General features: G+C 42.9%; 1 protein-coding gene across 3 annotated transcripts in view; it reads left to right on the forward strand.

The window, feature by feature from the left end:
* The window catches only part of sorl1 (sortilin-related receptor, L(DLR class) A repeats containing), a 50084-nt gene that overhangs the window by 13920 nt on the left and 19458 nt on the right, over positions 1-16706 (forward strand). For all 3 annotated transcript variants that reach the window (XM_029516994.1, XM_029516995.1, XM_029516996.1), the window contains exons 4-8: positions 693-854; positions 1184-1251; positions 5022-5202; positions 15202-15303; positions 15464-15633. In XM_029516994.1, coding sequence (XP_029372854.1) covers positions 693-854; positions 1184-1251; positions 5022-5202; positions 15202-15303; positions 15464-15633 — 683 coding nt within the window. The remainder of the gene's footprint in view (positions 1-692; positions 855-1183; positions 1252-5021; positions 5203-15201; positions 15304-15463; positions 15634-16706) is intronic.

Raw genomic sequence — 16706 nt, forward strand, 5'->3', positions numbered from 1 at the left:
CACATTATGGAGACAAGATGGAGACTATGAGGTCAGACAGCAGATAGAACTGAAGGTTAAATGAACCCTGAACCATCACTCGGTAGCATCGCAGAGATTTCTGAGCCAAACGCTTTCAGACTTTTCTCAGTTTTAAAGTGAAAGAAAGTGACTTGGAGCTTAGAGAAGTATCAACAGAGCCTGTTAACAGAGCACTTCTACACACAGCTGTATTGTGTACAATCGTGTCATTACTGTACCAGCGTGTTCTGGAGATTCCTGTGCAGGTTCATCTGTTTGGATCAGAGCATCAATAACTTTAACTGTGTCCTATTAGACAGATCTGTCCAGATCTATTTTTCTGCAGGTTCATCTACATCAAGGACTAAAAAAATCAGGACATATTTGCCTCCACAGCGAAGATTTTAACTCTTCATGAATAAAAAAATGGAAGAATCAGCTTTGTCTGTAATTTATCCTTCTTCATTTCTGCTGTTTTATTCCTGATTGTGATGCTTTACTGTACCTGCTCACACAGGATGGAGATGGTAGTGGGAATACAGTGACACAGCATATTAAAGCCATCTAAAAGAAAAAGGATTAATACAGTACAGTGACATCACCGAAGTGTGTAATGAAGCAGGACTTGATGTGGACTTGCACGTGTTGGATTTCAGTCTGAAGTGTGTCTTTCTCTTTCTCTACCTCTTCAGTACCTTTTTGTAGACTCCACCAACAACTATCTGTGGAACACCTTTGACTTCTGTAAGAGCGTCCAGGGCTTCTCTCTGCCCTTCAAACCCACAGACCTGCTTCTGCACAGCAGGAGATCCAACCTGGTTCTGGGCTACGACAGCTCGCACCCAAGCAAGCAGGTGAGGCCGAGCCGGCGAAGTGAAGAACACGGATTATCGCTCGTTTTCATTTCGTCTGAGTTGCTGTTGAATTTTTCAGCACTTGTCGGATTAAGTACTTCACACGTTTCTACGGCAACAAAGAAGAAACTGTTAAATTGTTCTTTGGATGTTTTTTTTTTTTGGGCATGAGAGCTTCATTGTCTTCAGTTTGGAGCTCTCTGCTGTTCTTGTCACATGTGTAGAAGCCAAAACGAAGAAATGAGCCTGACCTACATTTTTACACCCCCCCCCTCTTCTTCTTCTCCTACTCTCTGCCCTCCTCCTCCCCCCCCCCCTTCCCTCTGTAGCTGTGGAAATCAGACGACTTTGGGGAGACATGGGTGTTGATCCAGGAGCATGTGAAGACCTACTTTTGGTAAGAGAAGCTTTGGGATGTGATACTGAGAGGAAATGAATATTGCACAGTCACTATATGAAGTAAGAATGTGTTCGGAGGACAAGGAGTCCATCTTCCAAAAAGAGTTTTTTATGCTTCATAGTCATCGTTTCAAAAGCGAAGCTGCAGTCCAGATGGCAAATATTGACCTTTTGACAGAGATTAATGGTTGACATGACGCCTGTTGTGATATTTATGATAATACGAGACTCTTTGGGGGCGTGGCTTGTTAATGGAGGCTACGGAAAGTCTTGATTAGGAGAATAATGCAGACGCCCTCGTGTCTCCTGCGTCATGTGATCTAAACATTTGGCATCACACCAGCAATCTAACAAAAGTGACACCTAGATCCTGCTTACTGTGCTCGTCTTTGGGGAAGGGACACTTTTATTATTTGTTGAATGGAGCAACGTGTTTCAATAATTGACAATGTTATACGCAGTTTTCTATGTGGAAATGAATTGTGACGGCTTCTCTATAAACATTATTCATCGTCATCTTTACTGATGGATCTTTTTCTCTTTAACGGTCTGTGTTGCTTTAATGGCTTTTTTTTTTTTTTTTTTTTTTTATGTTTTGTAATTTTCCAAACCATGAACACATTTTTTTTTATTGTTTCCATCCGGTGAGGTCAAAACCAGTTAGAGCTTCAACCCAAATGAAAAAACAAAACAAAAAGACTTTAAATGTGTCTTCGTCTTCATGAGAGCCTGAGGAGGAACGAAGAGCCTAATGGCATTATTGGTGTCTGAATAATTTCCTTTATTCCTCCTCACACTGGCAGGTTGTTCCGGGAGTTCAGGCAGGATCTGTGGTACTTCTGGAAACATGACAGTTAAAGTGTAGCTGTGTAATCTGGTAACAGTGGCCTTGCAGCTGCTGACGGCACAAAGAGACCACTGGCATTTCTGTTCCGAGTTAAAACGAGCCCTGCTGTGAATCAGAACGGTTGAGTTCATGGCGATCAACAGCCTGCTGTCGATTTGTTTGATAAAAGCAAAGTGTGGAGCAGAAGCAGCATTTTCAGTCGCACAACAGCACACAGTCAGACAATGAAATCAGTGACTGCACCACGTCCCCTTTTTCCTGCCAAGAGCTCCTGCAATCTGAGTCGGGCACTTTAAATTTAAATGAAAGCAGTCAGGACACAAGGCAGCGATTCAGACCGGGGGGGGAAACGGGGACGCAGCTCTGAACGACACCATCAGATGGCTCTGACGGCGTTCTGATGGATGACAAATCAAGCGAATAAAGGCCTCTGCTGCCTCCTCGTCCCTGTCGGAGCTGCAGGTCGCCCTCACTGCTGCTCCTCCATGATGCTAAATTACTTTCTGTTGTTTGACCGACCTCCTGTCACTGATAACAGGAAAACACACACACACACAACTCACCCTGACGTTTTCAGTACATTGCAGCATTGAACGGAACCTGATTGTGATTCTGATACAGTGCAGTCGATATGTGATGGAGAGGAATACTTCCTCCTTCGGAAACAACATATCACCAAACGTTTTCATGGTTAAAACTCAAATTCAGAGTTCTCTCTTTGTCATATGGGCATAAAAAGCTGGTTCACCTGAATTGCTGCATAAAGAGGATGCTGTAACATGCTAAATGTTTATGAGAGCAACTGAGACGTTATTTTATGGGCCGTAGCTGGTAAATATTAGTTAGCTGTTTATAAGTCCTGTTTCCAATTAACTTACCTTCGTTAGCTTGTCACTGTAGCTTCTTATTTTAACCAGTTAATTAAACATGTTCTATGAGCTGATGTCTCTTTAGCTTCTTATTTCAGCTTGTCTATTATTGTTGTTTTATTAGATCGTCACATCCACTTGTTCAATTAGCTTGCTCATTTTTCTCTTTGCTGTTGAATGAATTGCGTGTTAAATTTAATTTGTTTAGCGTCAGGACTGTTGTTTTATTTTAATTGTGTAATATTTATATTTGTGGCTTAAATGTTGTTCACTTCATATGTTATGTATTATTTGGCAGAATATTGTGAATGAATAGTTGCAAATGTTTGGTCAGAAAATGAAATGCAGTATTTATTTATTTTCTTTTTTAAAGGTTATTTTCCCACTGAGCCGTTTCAGGGGAAGCCTAATTAAATGACAAACAGCAGAGGAGGGCTGTTTAAAAGCAGGCAGAGATTAATTCAAAGGAAGGGACGGAGACAGACTGCGAATATCCCTCCGTGCTCTCCGAGTCCAGACAGCGTCCATCAGCTGAACAGAGCCTTTGAAAAGACACCACAGAGACGGAGCCTCGCCAAACACTGCTCTCTCTGTTCGGCTCTTGAGACTCCAGAGGAAAACACTCAGATTTGGAAGGCAGACGATAAGAAACAGTGAACCTCCTTCATGCGTTTTCTGCCACAGTTTCTGAACAAGCGCTGTCGTAAATAGTGTTTTTCTCCTCTGGGTTATATTTCTAGTTTGATAATACTGATCGTCTGTATTTTCTGCTAACATGTATTATCTTGGAAAATGTCAGTTTCAGCCAGAAAAAGAAAACAGGACAAGGATTCTTTGTAAGTGTGAAAAGCTTCTGAAACTGCACAAACACTCAGTTATTTTTGGTGGCGTGGTCAGATTCAGTCCATGTTTTTAAGATGTTGAGTAATTCTGCACACTGGAACTGTTTCTAAGAAGACACAGACAGGATAAAGGCCATCACAGGGACATGTGTGCAACCGCGAGCCTTCAGGTTGCCTTCATGTCTGCGAGCTGTGCAGAGAAAACTCAACACCACGAGGAAAACTACGAGACTCCCGCGCAGCAAAAAGTCTCCATCAGTAGGCGGTTAAACAGCACTCACGTCCACGGTGAGAACGAGGTGGATGTCGTCATATCATCCGTAGATTTGTGCGAGGGGATGAAGAAAATATTTTAACCAAGCAACAATTTGCGCCTTGGAGGAATTGGTGGTCTTTTAGTTGTGCCATCATCCAGTTTTATTTGTCTGCTTCACACACAGACTTCCTGACCGGCAGTATTTATACATCTGTGTCTTAAAAATCCGCTGTGTTTCCACCGAACTTGGGCTGCAGCGCTGCTCTCCTTAAGGATGGCCAACTCTGCCAGTATTCTGCTGCATATGTGAGTGAAAATTAGAGGATGCGAAGGTGAAAAAAGCTCCAGAGACCGACTCTGTTCTGACGACCTCGCTCAGATAACTCCTCTGAGCGCCGACAGGAACAAATCCGTTCCATCTCCTGTGTCATTAGCAAAGGACAGAGTGCGAAACATGAACGTGAAAAGCATCTCATTTCTGACTCTGGTTTAAGGGAGGAGGAGGGACATTCCCGTAGACTTCAACTCAATCTGACTTCTCCTGCTGCCAAGAAACTTGATAAACGTGTTGTTATATTAAAGCTTCTTTAATATAAATTTGAAATGCATCCAAAACTCAACTATATGAACCGACCGAAGGACTGCTCCACCCAGTTTATCTTTGTATCAGTCAAAAGAAAAACTCCCGTTTTAACTTGATTAAATTGTTCTCAGAATCTATTTTGGTTAAGAACCCACAAAGACACCCCCCCCACCCTCTTAGTTTCAGTGCACGGCACGGGGGTAGGAGGGGGTGTTGAAATTTTTATGTCGGCCTCCTGGTGCTCCATTAAGTCACCACTAAAAATACTGCGTTTAGAAGGAAGTCAACAGATTTCAGTGTGAAACCAAAGACAGCCTGAGACTAATTGCATTTCTTATCTCTTCTCTTACTCCCCCTCCCCCCAATCTCAGGGGTGTGGAGCCATACGACCCCCCCACCACGGTGCTGGTCCAGAGACACGAGCCCCAGGGAGTGTCCACCATCCTCAGCAGCACCGACTTCTTCCAGAGCGAGCAGAACCGCAGAGTGATCCTGGAGCAGGTGGACAGCTTCCAGCTCCGAGACAAGTACATGTTCGCCACCACCACATGGGTAAGACGGCGTTATCGGTCCGTAGAAATGATAGACATAACGTTATAGCTGTACAGTTTGTTCTGCCCCAAACTGTTTCATAAAAGACATGAATACACTTAGTGGAGCTGACACTGATCGTCTGGGCCTTTAATATGAGGTCTAATTAGATGAAGATAAAAAAGTAGAAATTGGACAATTGGTCCGCCTGGTTCTCCTCAAAGAGATGAAATGCTCATATTTCATCAAATTGTACCAGGATGGCTTTGAACAGTATTATTAAACACAATAATACCAATAAATAAAACACCTAATATCACAAATACGATGCTGTTCATTATTGAGATATTTGTTGTGGATTAAATGTTGACTTTTTGATTCTAAGTCCAGTTGAGTGTTTTGTATAATGAACTAGTCCCGACAGTTTCATGACACATCCTCATTTTAAAACACTCAAACAAACAATGCTGATTGTGACAAATTTCTATTAGCGCTGTAATTGTTAATATCCTCCTCAGTGACTTGACAATGCAGCTGGAGTTCAACCTTATTTTTGTGGAAAGTCGATCCTGGTTGAAAGAAATATTGTGAGACATTTTTATTGATTTCCTTTATTTCTACAGCTGGACGTTATGTTTCATAAAGACATGAGAGTGGCATTGAGTGTGTTTTCCTACGTATGTGTGTCCACACCTGTAAGTTTAATTTCTTATCATGAATTATGGATCTGCTGGAAAAGCGTGGGATAAAAACTATTATTTAGTTTCATCTTTAGTAAATAAATCAGTTTTGGGAACAGTTGCTGCACTTCAACAGGAGCTTTAATGTTATTGCTGGAACTTCTTCAAGCAAGTCCTTGAATGTCGAAGCTTCTAAATAAAAACAAGCCAAGTGGAAAGTGCAGGTTGGTGAGGTGGAGTTCTCTGCAGTTTTAGATCTGCTGTTCCTGCTGTGTGTCCACACCGTGTTAGAGCAAAGTTAGGCAATGTAGTGAGCGGCCACTTCCTGTGTTAGATCAATATTTGGTTGGCAGTAAGGTGAAGCGTTGTGTGTTTGTGCAGCAGGATCCTTGTTCAGACAAACAGAAAGCCAAGCAGATTGCGCAGATGATCTGGATCTCACCTCCTCCGTTGTTTCACAGGCTTCCTCGGACACTCTTGTCATCAGCTCGCTGCCGGTTTGATGGTAAAGAGAGGTCAGCTGTGAAGGATTTGTCTGAGCTGATAATTAGCATCAGATGTTTGGTGGAGTTGAGCTGCTGTACCTCGTGTCAGCAAGGAAACCAAGTAGTTGCTCGAGCTCCGGCTGATCCGACTGTTTGTGTCGAGCTTAGACTCTTCCAGTCACAGATTTCTCTCCTCCTTAGCTGAAAATTGATTTCCCTACTACACTGAATGAACGCAGTTGCTGTAGCTTTGTAACTATCTGCTCTGCTGCTTGCAAGTGACATTGATGGAGAAAGAAACTGATCCGATTCAATATGTAAATGTGCTTGTTGACTGTTCGTGCAGATGATGTGTGATCCATATGGTGCAATTTGCAGCGTGCACAACAGGCAGGCAGCTGCGGCTCTATAGATCCTGCGACGTAGAGCAGCCTTAATAATTGCCAGCGGCTGCAGCGGCTCATTCCCAGCCACTAATGTTGAACGAATAAGACGCAGTTTAACCTCACGGAGCCTCGTGTGGTTTTGTTTACTGCTCATATTGTGGAGTACGATGCTGGGAAAGCTGGGGTTGAGCCACACAACAATTTCACATAAAACAACAACACCACCACGTTACCGCAGCCGTCCTCCACCCATTTATTTCTGAATTATGAATCAGCATTTGTTTGGTGAGTTAACCAAACCTACAATAGGAAACTGCTTAGCAAGAGAAATGCTACCAGGGTCCGTAAATCCCCTTTAAATGTTAGTTATGAGCTTTAGATTTTGCAGCAGACAGATGAGTGTGTTGCTTAAACAATGGAGAGTTTTCTTCTGAAGTAGATATTAATTACTCTGGATTCATCTCTCAGTTATACCAGTTAACCCGCCTTGGAGCTCTGCAGATCCAGCTTCAACTATTCTCATAAAAAGCCAGTAAAATTGATCAGTTATCAATCAGCGAAGGAGAGCGTTCTCTTTATTACAGCATTAAACTTGCAGTAATTGATTTTTTGCACAGTGGGCGGAGGCACAAAGGGGTATAAACAGAATTTATCAAGCTGATATGGTGAACATGATGGCAGCCGCCTATTTACACATACAGCAGACAAGCAGCAGCATTAGCATTCACTTGGAGTTATGTCTGTGACCTTGTGAGGCAGCTGGGGTCCATCTTGCCAGTTTCTTGGCTTTTTTCTCGTAGCTGAAATGATTCACGGCGTGTGTTAGTGTCAAATGAGGCAGCAGCTATTAGGATCAGAGAAATGTCTGTTCTTTTTATGCACAAAATTTCTTTACAAAGATGAGTCAGAATCCTCCTCCTGCATGCTAACTAACTTCCAGATGTTAGCATGCAGGAGAAGTTGGGACATTTTCCCATAAGCGTCAATACAAAGTGGACATGAGATAGAATTCAGGTTTAAGGTTTCACTTCACACTTTGAAATCTTCCCGATCGCTCCGTCGTGAGCAGGAAGTCAGTTTTACTGAAACCAAATCTGGTGTCTGGAGCTTTAACTGTCAGAGAAGACGCACATCGTTGTCTCCGTCTCAGGTACACAACGCGCAGCAATCACAATTAAAACGCAGGTTCATGCACATGAAGGTGCTGCGCAGTAAAAGAAGAAGTATGTTAGCTGTTTCATAACCAGAACAATCTTCCGGTTTTCTGAGGCAACATTTTTATCTTTTGTCAGGTTTCAGCTTCACAACATGAATCTTCACTGCACTTCCCCCACAGACTTTTTCCTGACTGGGGTCCCAAAAGTTAGGTTAGGGTTAGACACAAATACATTTCACTTTAGGCAAATAAGAAAAATGAGTAGAGGAGCTGTTTTATGTATTTCATACCTGAGCCAACTGACTGACTGATATAAAGATACCGTATTTGATACCGTATAAGTTTCATGATAAACAGCTTCATTCATGAAGCCACATGCCTGCCAAATGTAGACAGTCACTTATGAAATGAATAAATAATCCAATTACACGAAGAAATGAATTCAGAATTAATAATTAAATAAACGGTTTCCTTCTAGGACTAATTTATTTCTCTTTATTCATTTATTTCCTGTGTACTTTTCAGGCCCCGTATTTCTATTCAAAATGTTCTGCAGCTGAAAACGTCTGAAAACGTCTCCAACAAATGTGAGAGATTCTCTGGCTCAGTTATATAAAAACTCCCGTGCTCGACTGCTGTAGGAAGTTTTTTAGGAAGAGCTCAAAGCCTGAGCTTGGATGGGGAAGTTAAAAACCGATCTAAGATGGTTTACCAGCCTTTTAATAGACCCTCTATTGCCGTTATTTTGTTGTCGTACCTGTTGGCGGCAATTTCAGTTGTGTTTTGTTGGTGGGATTAACAGGAGCTGCGTCACTTGGCATCATCAGGTCGATGGTGACAGAGAAGAGATGTGAAGTCGTAATCCTACTCTAACAGGATCAGAATAATGGAATATGACGGCAGTTTGTGCCAGCGCCGAGCTGCTGAAGATAATTAAAGAGCCATGAAATGGAGAATTTTACCTCACAATAGGGATCCTGAGGAATAGAGCCCTAATCAGACTCCGGCCTCCGGGCCTATCGATGAGGCAGAGGGAAGATTACTGGCTTAGCAGATGTAATTGGGATGATGAGCAGTTATTCCTGCTCTTTTAGATCCCAGAGTCTCTGAGAAGCGGTGCAAAAACAGGAATAGGAGACTGAACGAGTGATCGAAGTGCATCTTGCTTTGTCATGGCTTCTGAAGCTTGTGATGATTTGCAGCTCCTCAGAAAAATGTAATGAATGAGTCCGACCTCTGAGTGCAGCGACAGAGCTGCAGAGAAGTACGTCGTATTATTTGTTTCCCATTTCAGTCCGAACAATAAAAGCCTTAAAACCTTCTTCGTTCCCTCCCCCCATCCCGTCAGGTCACATACAGGGTCTTGACCTTTCCCACTCTGATCTGCAGAAACGATAAAAAGACTGTATTGATGAATCAATAAGCAATCAGTGAAGGAGGGTCTATTTGGTTTCATTCAGTAATCTATTTTTGGTGAGTGAACAGTATTCAAGTAAAAATCTAATTCCACATGAGGAAGAGTGAGAAGGTGGATCTGTTCTCAATTCTGATTGGATGACATGGTCTATCAATCACACGGTAGCCCCACCCCCCAAGTTTCCTCGAATATATGAAACTAGAGACTGAAACCATAGCCAAGTCATCAGGAAAATGTTTACTGAGCTGATAAATCAAATTGAAATAAACCAAAACAGTGAGCTGTATGACGATCTGGTGTTACAGCCGATGTGTTGAAATCAAGTCTCCTCTCATATTCTACAGAATAGTCATTTTGTTTATTGTCAATATAAACTACTTTGATTAGAAGAGCTTTAGTGCTTCACTGTTTTAGTAAACACTAACCAAAGTTATCACTCTCTGCTGCCTCAGTGTAACCGTGAATGTATGAGATGGAAACACACTCCACCATTTTTCTCCTACTTGTTTGAAGAAGTCCTGACTTCAGATGTCTTCCCACTTGTGATCTCAAATCTTCACCCTTGGGAGGTACAGAAATATCTGAGCCTGGATATGAACTGTGCCAGCTGCTGCAAGTACCTTTCCGGCTTCTGAGCGTTAGGTAACTCCCTCCAACATCAGAAGCAAAAATACACCAAACATCCAGCGTCAGAAGGTCCCGTGTAGATTAAAGGCCCATATGGAGCCGCTGCAGTTTGTGGCTCCTCTTAGAATCTTAAATATATCTCCTTCTGCGTATCAGCACGTAAAAATGAAACACAGGGGCAAGAGGAAATATGGGACGTTTAATTTTATGGAGAAAAAGGACAAAAAAAAGTTAATGAAATCTTCTACGTGTGAAAGGCTTAAATACTGAGGCCGTCTGAGGCGCGTTGGCCGGCGGCTCATGAATATGTAACAGCTGATCCCCGAGATAAGGGCTGACTTAAAGGTCTGACAGGATTCATCCTACATCATTTAAGTTGTGACGTCTCCAGGTTGTTTTGATAGAATGTCAGCGAACGCCTGCCCTTCCTCTGGGTCAGTCGAGGGGGGGCGGAGCTTTCTGTCTGTGGCTGTGCAGCTTACAGAGAAATATTAATGAAGGAGAAAGGTTTCTATGAACCTTGGAAAATGTGGAATTTACCACTGAAACACTTCAGCTGTGCCGGTGGTTTCCTCGCGCCGTAAGAGGAGTTTGCTTTATGGTGTTTGACTTTAACATACAGTGAATATACAGCAGCTTAAACTGACTCATCTGCAGAAACTACTGATCTGAAACATGCAGCCTGTGAGGTTGGAAACCTGAAGGTGTTTCGAACAGTTCTTTGAATCGTTCACTTTCCTGCTTCTTCCTCTCTGCAGAGCAGGAATGACATGATCTGCATCTTTTTTCTTTTTTTTTTTTACTTTAAAGTTTTCATGGTAAGCGATAGAAACACAAAGTGACATTGGACCGCCATTACCTGGATTTTAGATCCCACCTTTTCTTTTATCTGAGAACAGCTGATTCTTGGTTTTTGTGAAATGTTGGCTGTTGTGTTTTGACTTTTAGGGCTTTGTCTTTTGAGTGATCGTTCATGAGAAGACTGAGTGCTGTACCCGACCTCCTCAACAGGTATCCACAAAGATCCCTTTGTGTACCTGCAGCTGGTTCAGCTGAAGAAAGATGCTGTTTGGCTTTTCCTGTCAATCCTGCTGCGTTTTGGCTTTTGGCTAATAAACGTTCTGCTCTGCATTTCTGTCCGTCTTCCCGTTCAGAGTGGTTCTAATTGTGTCTGTTTGCCAACTCGTGCTGCTGAGTTGATGGTCTTGATTTAGACTTCAGGCCGGATCAGTTTCTTGAGCGCAGTGCAGCTCTGCAGCTCAATCTGTGGCTTCAGTGGAAAAATATATCATCACCATCACTTACATGTGAAAACACATCGCAGACATTCTCCTGTCCAACTTTCCCTCTTGACTCACAAAGTAAACTGACCTGAAAACCTCGACTGACTTAAATACACAGTACAACAACACGCAGCAGAAATAACTTCTGCTTCATCTCAAACGGAAAAACACATACCTGCTTAGAGTTTGGAGCATTTTATACGCGTATGAACCTGGTCGTTCGCTCCTAGAATCATTTCCTGGACTCATTAGTCAGTTCTCCACCTCCACACATCCTCCTCCTCCTCCTCTTTGTCTCACTTTAGTTGCTGCTTTGCTTTCACATCACAGCGCAGAGCCGATGTGGGCTCCACACCAGATAAATCAATAGACTGAATGGAAAAGGCTGACATGCTCTGCTGGAGACTGGGGATGCTCAGACACTCAAGGATGGTCACAAATCCTTCCAAGGAGCGCACACACAGACACACACATGCACTAAAATTTGGACTCTCTCTACTCGTCTTAAAACATCATCCTCAGTGTTATCACAGTGTTCTGTCATATTGTGACTCTCTGTAACTTAATGTGGTGCATTTTTCTCCCGAAAACAGAAGTTGAAGGGGAAAAAAAAAAAAAATAGATTTCACAACTTCTTCACATTTGTGGTTTCATCAGAACAAAGAAGTATAAAAGCGTTTCCTCTGAAAACATTCTCCACAATAATAATTACATGAAACTGCTGTGTTGATCTGTATTCTGCTAAAAGGGTTTCTTCTTCTAACATTAAGGTTATTATTTGAAATCACGACCATCCCTGACATCAGGTCGGCATGTCAGGGATTTTTCTACCGTCGACGGTTTGCTGAATCATTTAGAAAATAAGTTGAAACAAAAAGATTCTCTCTCTACACTGAACAGGAGTCCATTAGCTTAGCCAGGCTAGCAGTTTCCCTCTGCTTACAGTCTTAATGCTAAGCTAACCTTAGCATCTCCTTGTTGTAGCTCAACAGTTAATATACATGTGAGTAGAACTGATCTGTCAAACTTGATCTTTTTCTGCCTTTTTGCGTCGACGTTCACATTATTTTCAGCTGCAGGTATCAGGCTGTGCAAATGTTTTAGCATTTCCGTCTTTTCTGCCGCTAAACGGATGATAACTGATAAAAACTGTAAATCAGGTTTCTTGGAAATCTTAAAGCTAAATCAAATTAGATAACGGATGTGGGTTTGGTAACATGCTATAAATCCAGAAGCAGGCACCGAAACTGAACGGCTGATGGGTGATTATTAATGGATGTCTTGAATTGATCATTTATATTCCTCTGACTGCTACATTTATCTAGTTCTTGTATGAGAAGTGGGTTTGTGGCTCAGCTCTCTGGATTCCAGTCTGTCTTCTTGGTTAAAAAACAATTTATAGCTTTGAAAAGCTGAACCCTCCCGCTCTCTCCTCTCTGTCTGCTGATCTTACTCTTGTTAGCGCCATGATGGCTGTTTTCTGTCTCCGTCTCCTTTCACTGTCAAACAGGCTGGTCCCGACTAATTCAAAGTAAAACAATGAAGCTACTCGGCTCCGTGCAAGTTTGAACGGAGCCCAATCGCAGAAAGCATTCACAGCTGAGGGAGCGAGGATTTAAGATGCAGATGGAAAAAGTGGAGAAAACTGGAGACAATGTAAATAGGAGAACAAGAATGGAGCTCAAGGCTTCACCGAGGAGAGCAGACACCTTTTATTCTCCTGCTAGGAACATAGATCAGAAGAAAAAGTGCAGATAAAATGCCATTTAATTTGAAAGACACGGGAAAGAAGAGAAACAGAGCGGAGGAAGTCATGAAAAGGGTTTTAAAGAAATCATTCGACAAAGTAAGTTTTATTTCAGACCTTCTCTTCATTTTAATGAATTTTTAATGGAAAAACCAACCAAACTTTCTGTCCCTGTTTGTTTGCATACTGAGAACTAACACCTGAGCTTGTTTAAGACGCGCTCCACTAAGCTGTTGGATTGTGTTGAAGCCTCAATATGAGACTAAATTACTTTTGTAATAGTTCTTTTCTCACTAGATTTGAAGAAATTAAAAACTTCAGATACAAGCTATATAAGTTTTTTCTTCTGAAGTTAAGAGTGCCAATAAAAACAATAAGCAAATAAATGAGGAAACATAAACAGATGAAATGAAATTCATGTAGTCAGAAAAGGCCTTTAATCTGCTGAACTGGTGTTGTTTTATTCTACTGTTTTTAATATGATCTAATGGAGGGATTCTTATGGTGAATGAATCCAGCTTTTTACCGACCAGCCGAGAGGAAACCGTTTAGATTCATCATGTCCCTCGTCCCCCGTTTTCAAACCCCCAGTTTGTTTTTTGTCCGTAAGCCATCTTGATTTTTTTAAAACTACATTTGGAGGAGGATGTGGAGCCCGAGGAGGAGTGAGAGGTGGAGCTGACCTGTCAGTCACACAGTAGCCCCGCCCCCTAACCCCTCCCCTTTCCTTCCAAATGGAGTATCATAAACTCATCAGAGAGGAGGGGGGACATTTTCCCATAGACTTCAACACAGTCTGACTTGAGTTGCCCCGTGATCATCATTTTTATTTCAGCTTTGGCTTCACTTTACGGTTCAGGTCCAGGTTGTGAGTTCGCAGCACCATGTTACATCACTGCAGAGCATCCGTCAGCTCAGGGTAGTTCAAATGAACACAGACACACACACACACACATACACACAGACACAAAGCCACACACACATACAGACACACACAGACACAAAGCCACACAGACACACACATACAGACATACACACAGACACAAACACACAGAGACACACACATACAGACAGACACACAGACACAAAGCCCCACACACATACAGACACACACAGACACAAAGCCACACAGACACACACATACAGACAGACACACAGACACAAAGCCACACAGACACACACAGACACACAGACACAAAGCCACACACACACAGACACACACAGACACACACAAAGCCACACACATACAGACAGACACAGACACATACAGACACACACAGACACACACAGAGACACACACACACAGACAGACAGACACACACATACACACACATACACACAGACAGACAGACACACTCAGACACACACACACATACACACACACACACACACACAGACGCACATACACACAGACACAGACACATACAGACACACAAAGACACACACACACACACACACACACAACACACACACAGACACACACACACACACACACACACACACAGACACACACACACACACACACACACACACACACACACACATACCCATACACACACACAGACAGACAGACACACACACACACACACACACACACACACACACACACACACACACATACCCATACACACAGACAGACAGACACACACACACACACACACACACACATACCCACACACACACACACACACACACACACACAGACACACACACACACACACACACACACACACACACACACCCATACACACAGACAGACAGACACACACACACACACACACACACACACATACCCATACACACAGACAGACAGACACACACACACATACCCACACACACACACACACACACAGACACACACACAGACACACACACACACAGACACACACACACACACACACACACACACACACACACACATACCCATACACACAGACAGACAGACACACACACACACATTTCTGTACCCCCCTGGGAGCCTTCTCCAGTGGAGACATTTAATGTCTTGCCCGTTGTTGAGCGCAGACCCGCTGATATTAAAACATCATCAGGAGGCTTCAGATGACAGAAGTCTCTTCTGATCTGGCTCTCATCAACGCTGGCCTCGGCTCCTCGCCATCTTCCTGAAAATAAAGCATGATTAGATATGTGAATAAAATCCGCTCACATTTGATTTGTGCAGACTCAGGACAAACATTCACTGCTCAGTTTGGATGATCTGTGCTCTCTCTGTGTGCAGAAACTGTTTGGCAGCCACGAACCTTCGTCCGTTCAGCTCTGGGTTTCCTACAACCGCCAGCCGATGAAAGCTGCCCAGTTCATGACGCGCCATCCAATCACGGTGAGTCTCCTTTTAACGAAGTGGGACTGGAGACAAACCTTCAGGATGTTTTGCTGCAGACGCAGGTGGTCAGTCCCGGGGGGCGGGGCTGGGTGAGGCTCAGATTCGCCGCCTCCCTGCACACTGATATCCAGACTCTGCTCTCACTGTGTCCCAACAGGAGTACTACATAGCTGATGCGTCCGAAGACCAGGTGTTTGTGTGTGTGAACCACCTGAACAACGTCACACACCTTTACATCTCCGACACTCAGGGCTTGTCCTTCTCTCTGTCGCTGGAGAACGTCCTGTATTACAGTCCTGAAGGCTCCGGGAGCAACACCCTGATCAGGTACGGTCTCTGAGAGGACGCTCAGTTTGACCACAAACACCACAAACGCGTGGTCAACGTGACCAACCTTATTAAGCTGCTCATCCAAAAGCCTCGCTGTGTTTAGAGCCTCTTCCTGTTTTTCCTCCTTAAACAGAATCAGCTGATCAGATCTGGATCTAACCCTAACCCTGATCAGATAAAGATAGAAACCCAAACACATGAGAGGAAGTTTTCTGTGGAGAAGAAGGAAACATTCAGAGTGTGTGGTTTTATTATTATTATTATTTTTGTTGCAGTGATGGGAGTCTTTATTGAATCACAGATAGAATCAACTGAGGTTGGGAAAACCAGAAAATCTTTCATTTGGATCTAAAACATTTAAAGGTCTTAAAAAAATGCCATCAGTCTTTTGTTGGTTCTTCCTTTGTCACATTTTAAACGGCACACAGAGAGGATCTTACATAAGTCAAAAACCTGTTAGGCCTGTTGAAGATGTTCAAAATAAAATGTCACTGAAAGTATTTAACCCTCTTTGGGGAAAAAAACAAACTCCTTGTGGGACACTGATCAGCCACCTTTTTGTCTCAGTGTAATATATAAATGTGATGTTTCCACCTCTACATTTACTTAATTCACTTTTATACACTTAATAATTAAAGTGAATGCAAAAGATGTCAGACTGGATATTTGGTCAACAATGCAAATCCATAACAACTTTGGCATCCATTTTTTCTATATATATCTTGAGGTGCACATTATTTTAAGACTGAAATCTTTCAGACAGTTTAAATGTTGGGGGAAGTTAGAATCCAGCCCTGTTGTGCCATCCGTCTGTGTTTTCCTGCTCGGCTTGAAGCAGCGTGCCACTGGAACACGCTCACAGGGAGGCATCCAGCAGATTGCCTAATCTGATGTCTGATAACGGCCACAGTCGTCTTCTTATCAGTGCAAAGAAGCAACACTGAGCTGCTGCTCCGGTTTCAAAGCCCTCCTCCGGCTCTGCAGATGCCTCGTCAGGCCGGGGCAACAACAAAACACTGCCTCTTTAGTGTGAGTTTGTCGGATGGCATTTTTTTTAAGAGCCTGTAAAT

This window comes from Echeneis naucrates, chromosome 13 (assembly GCF_900963305.1).
Source record: "Echeneis naucrates chromosome 13, fEcheNa1.1, whole genome shotgun sequence".
NCBI lineage: Eukaryota > Metazoa > Chordata > Actinopteri > Carangiformes > Echeneidae > Echeneis > Echeneis naucrates.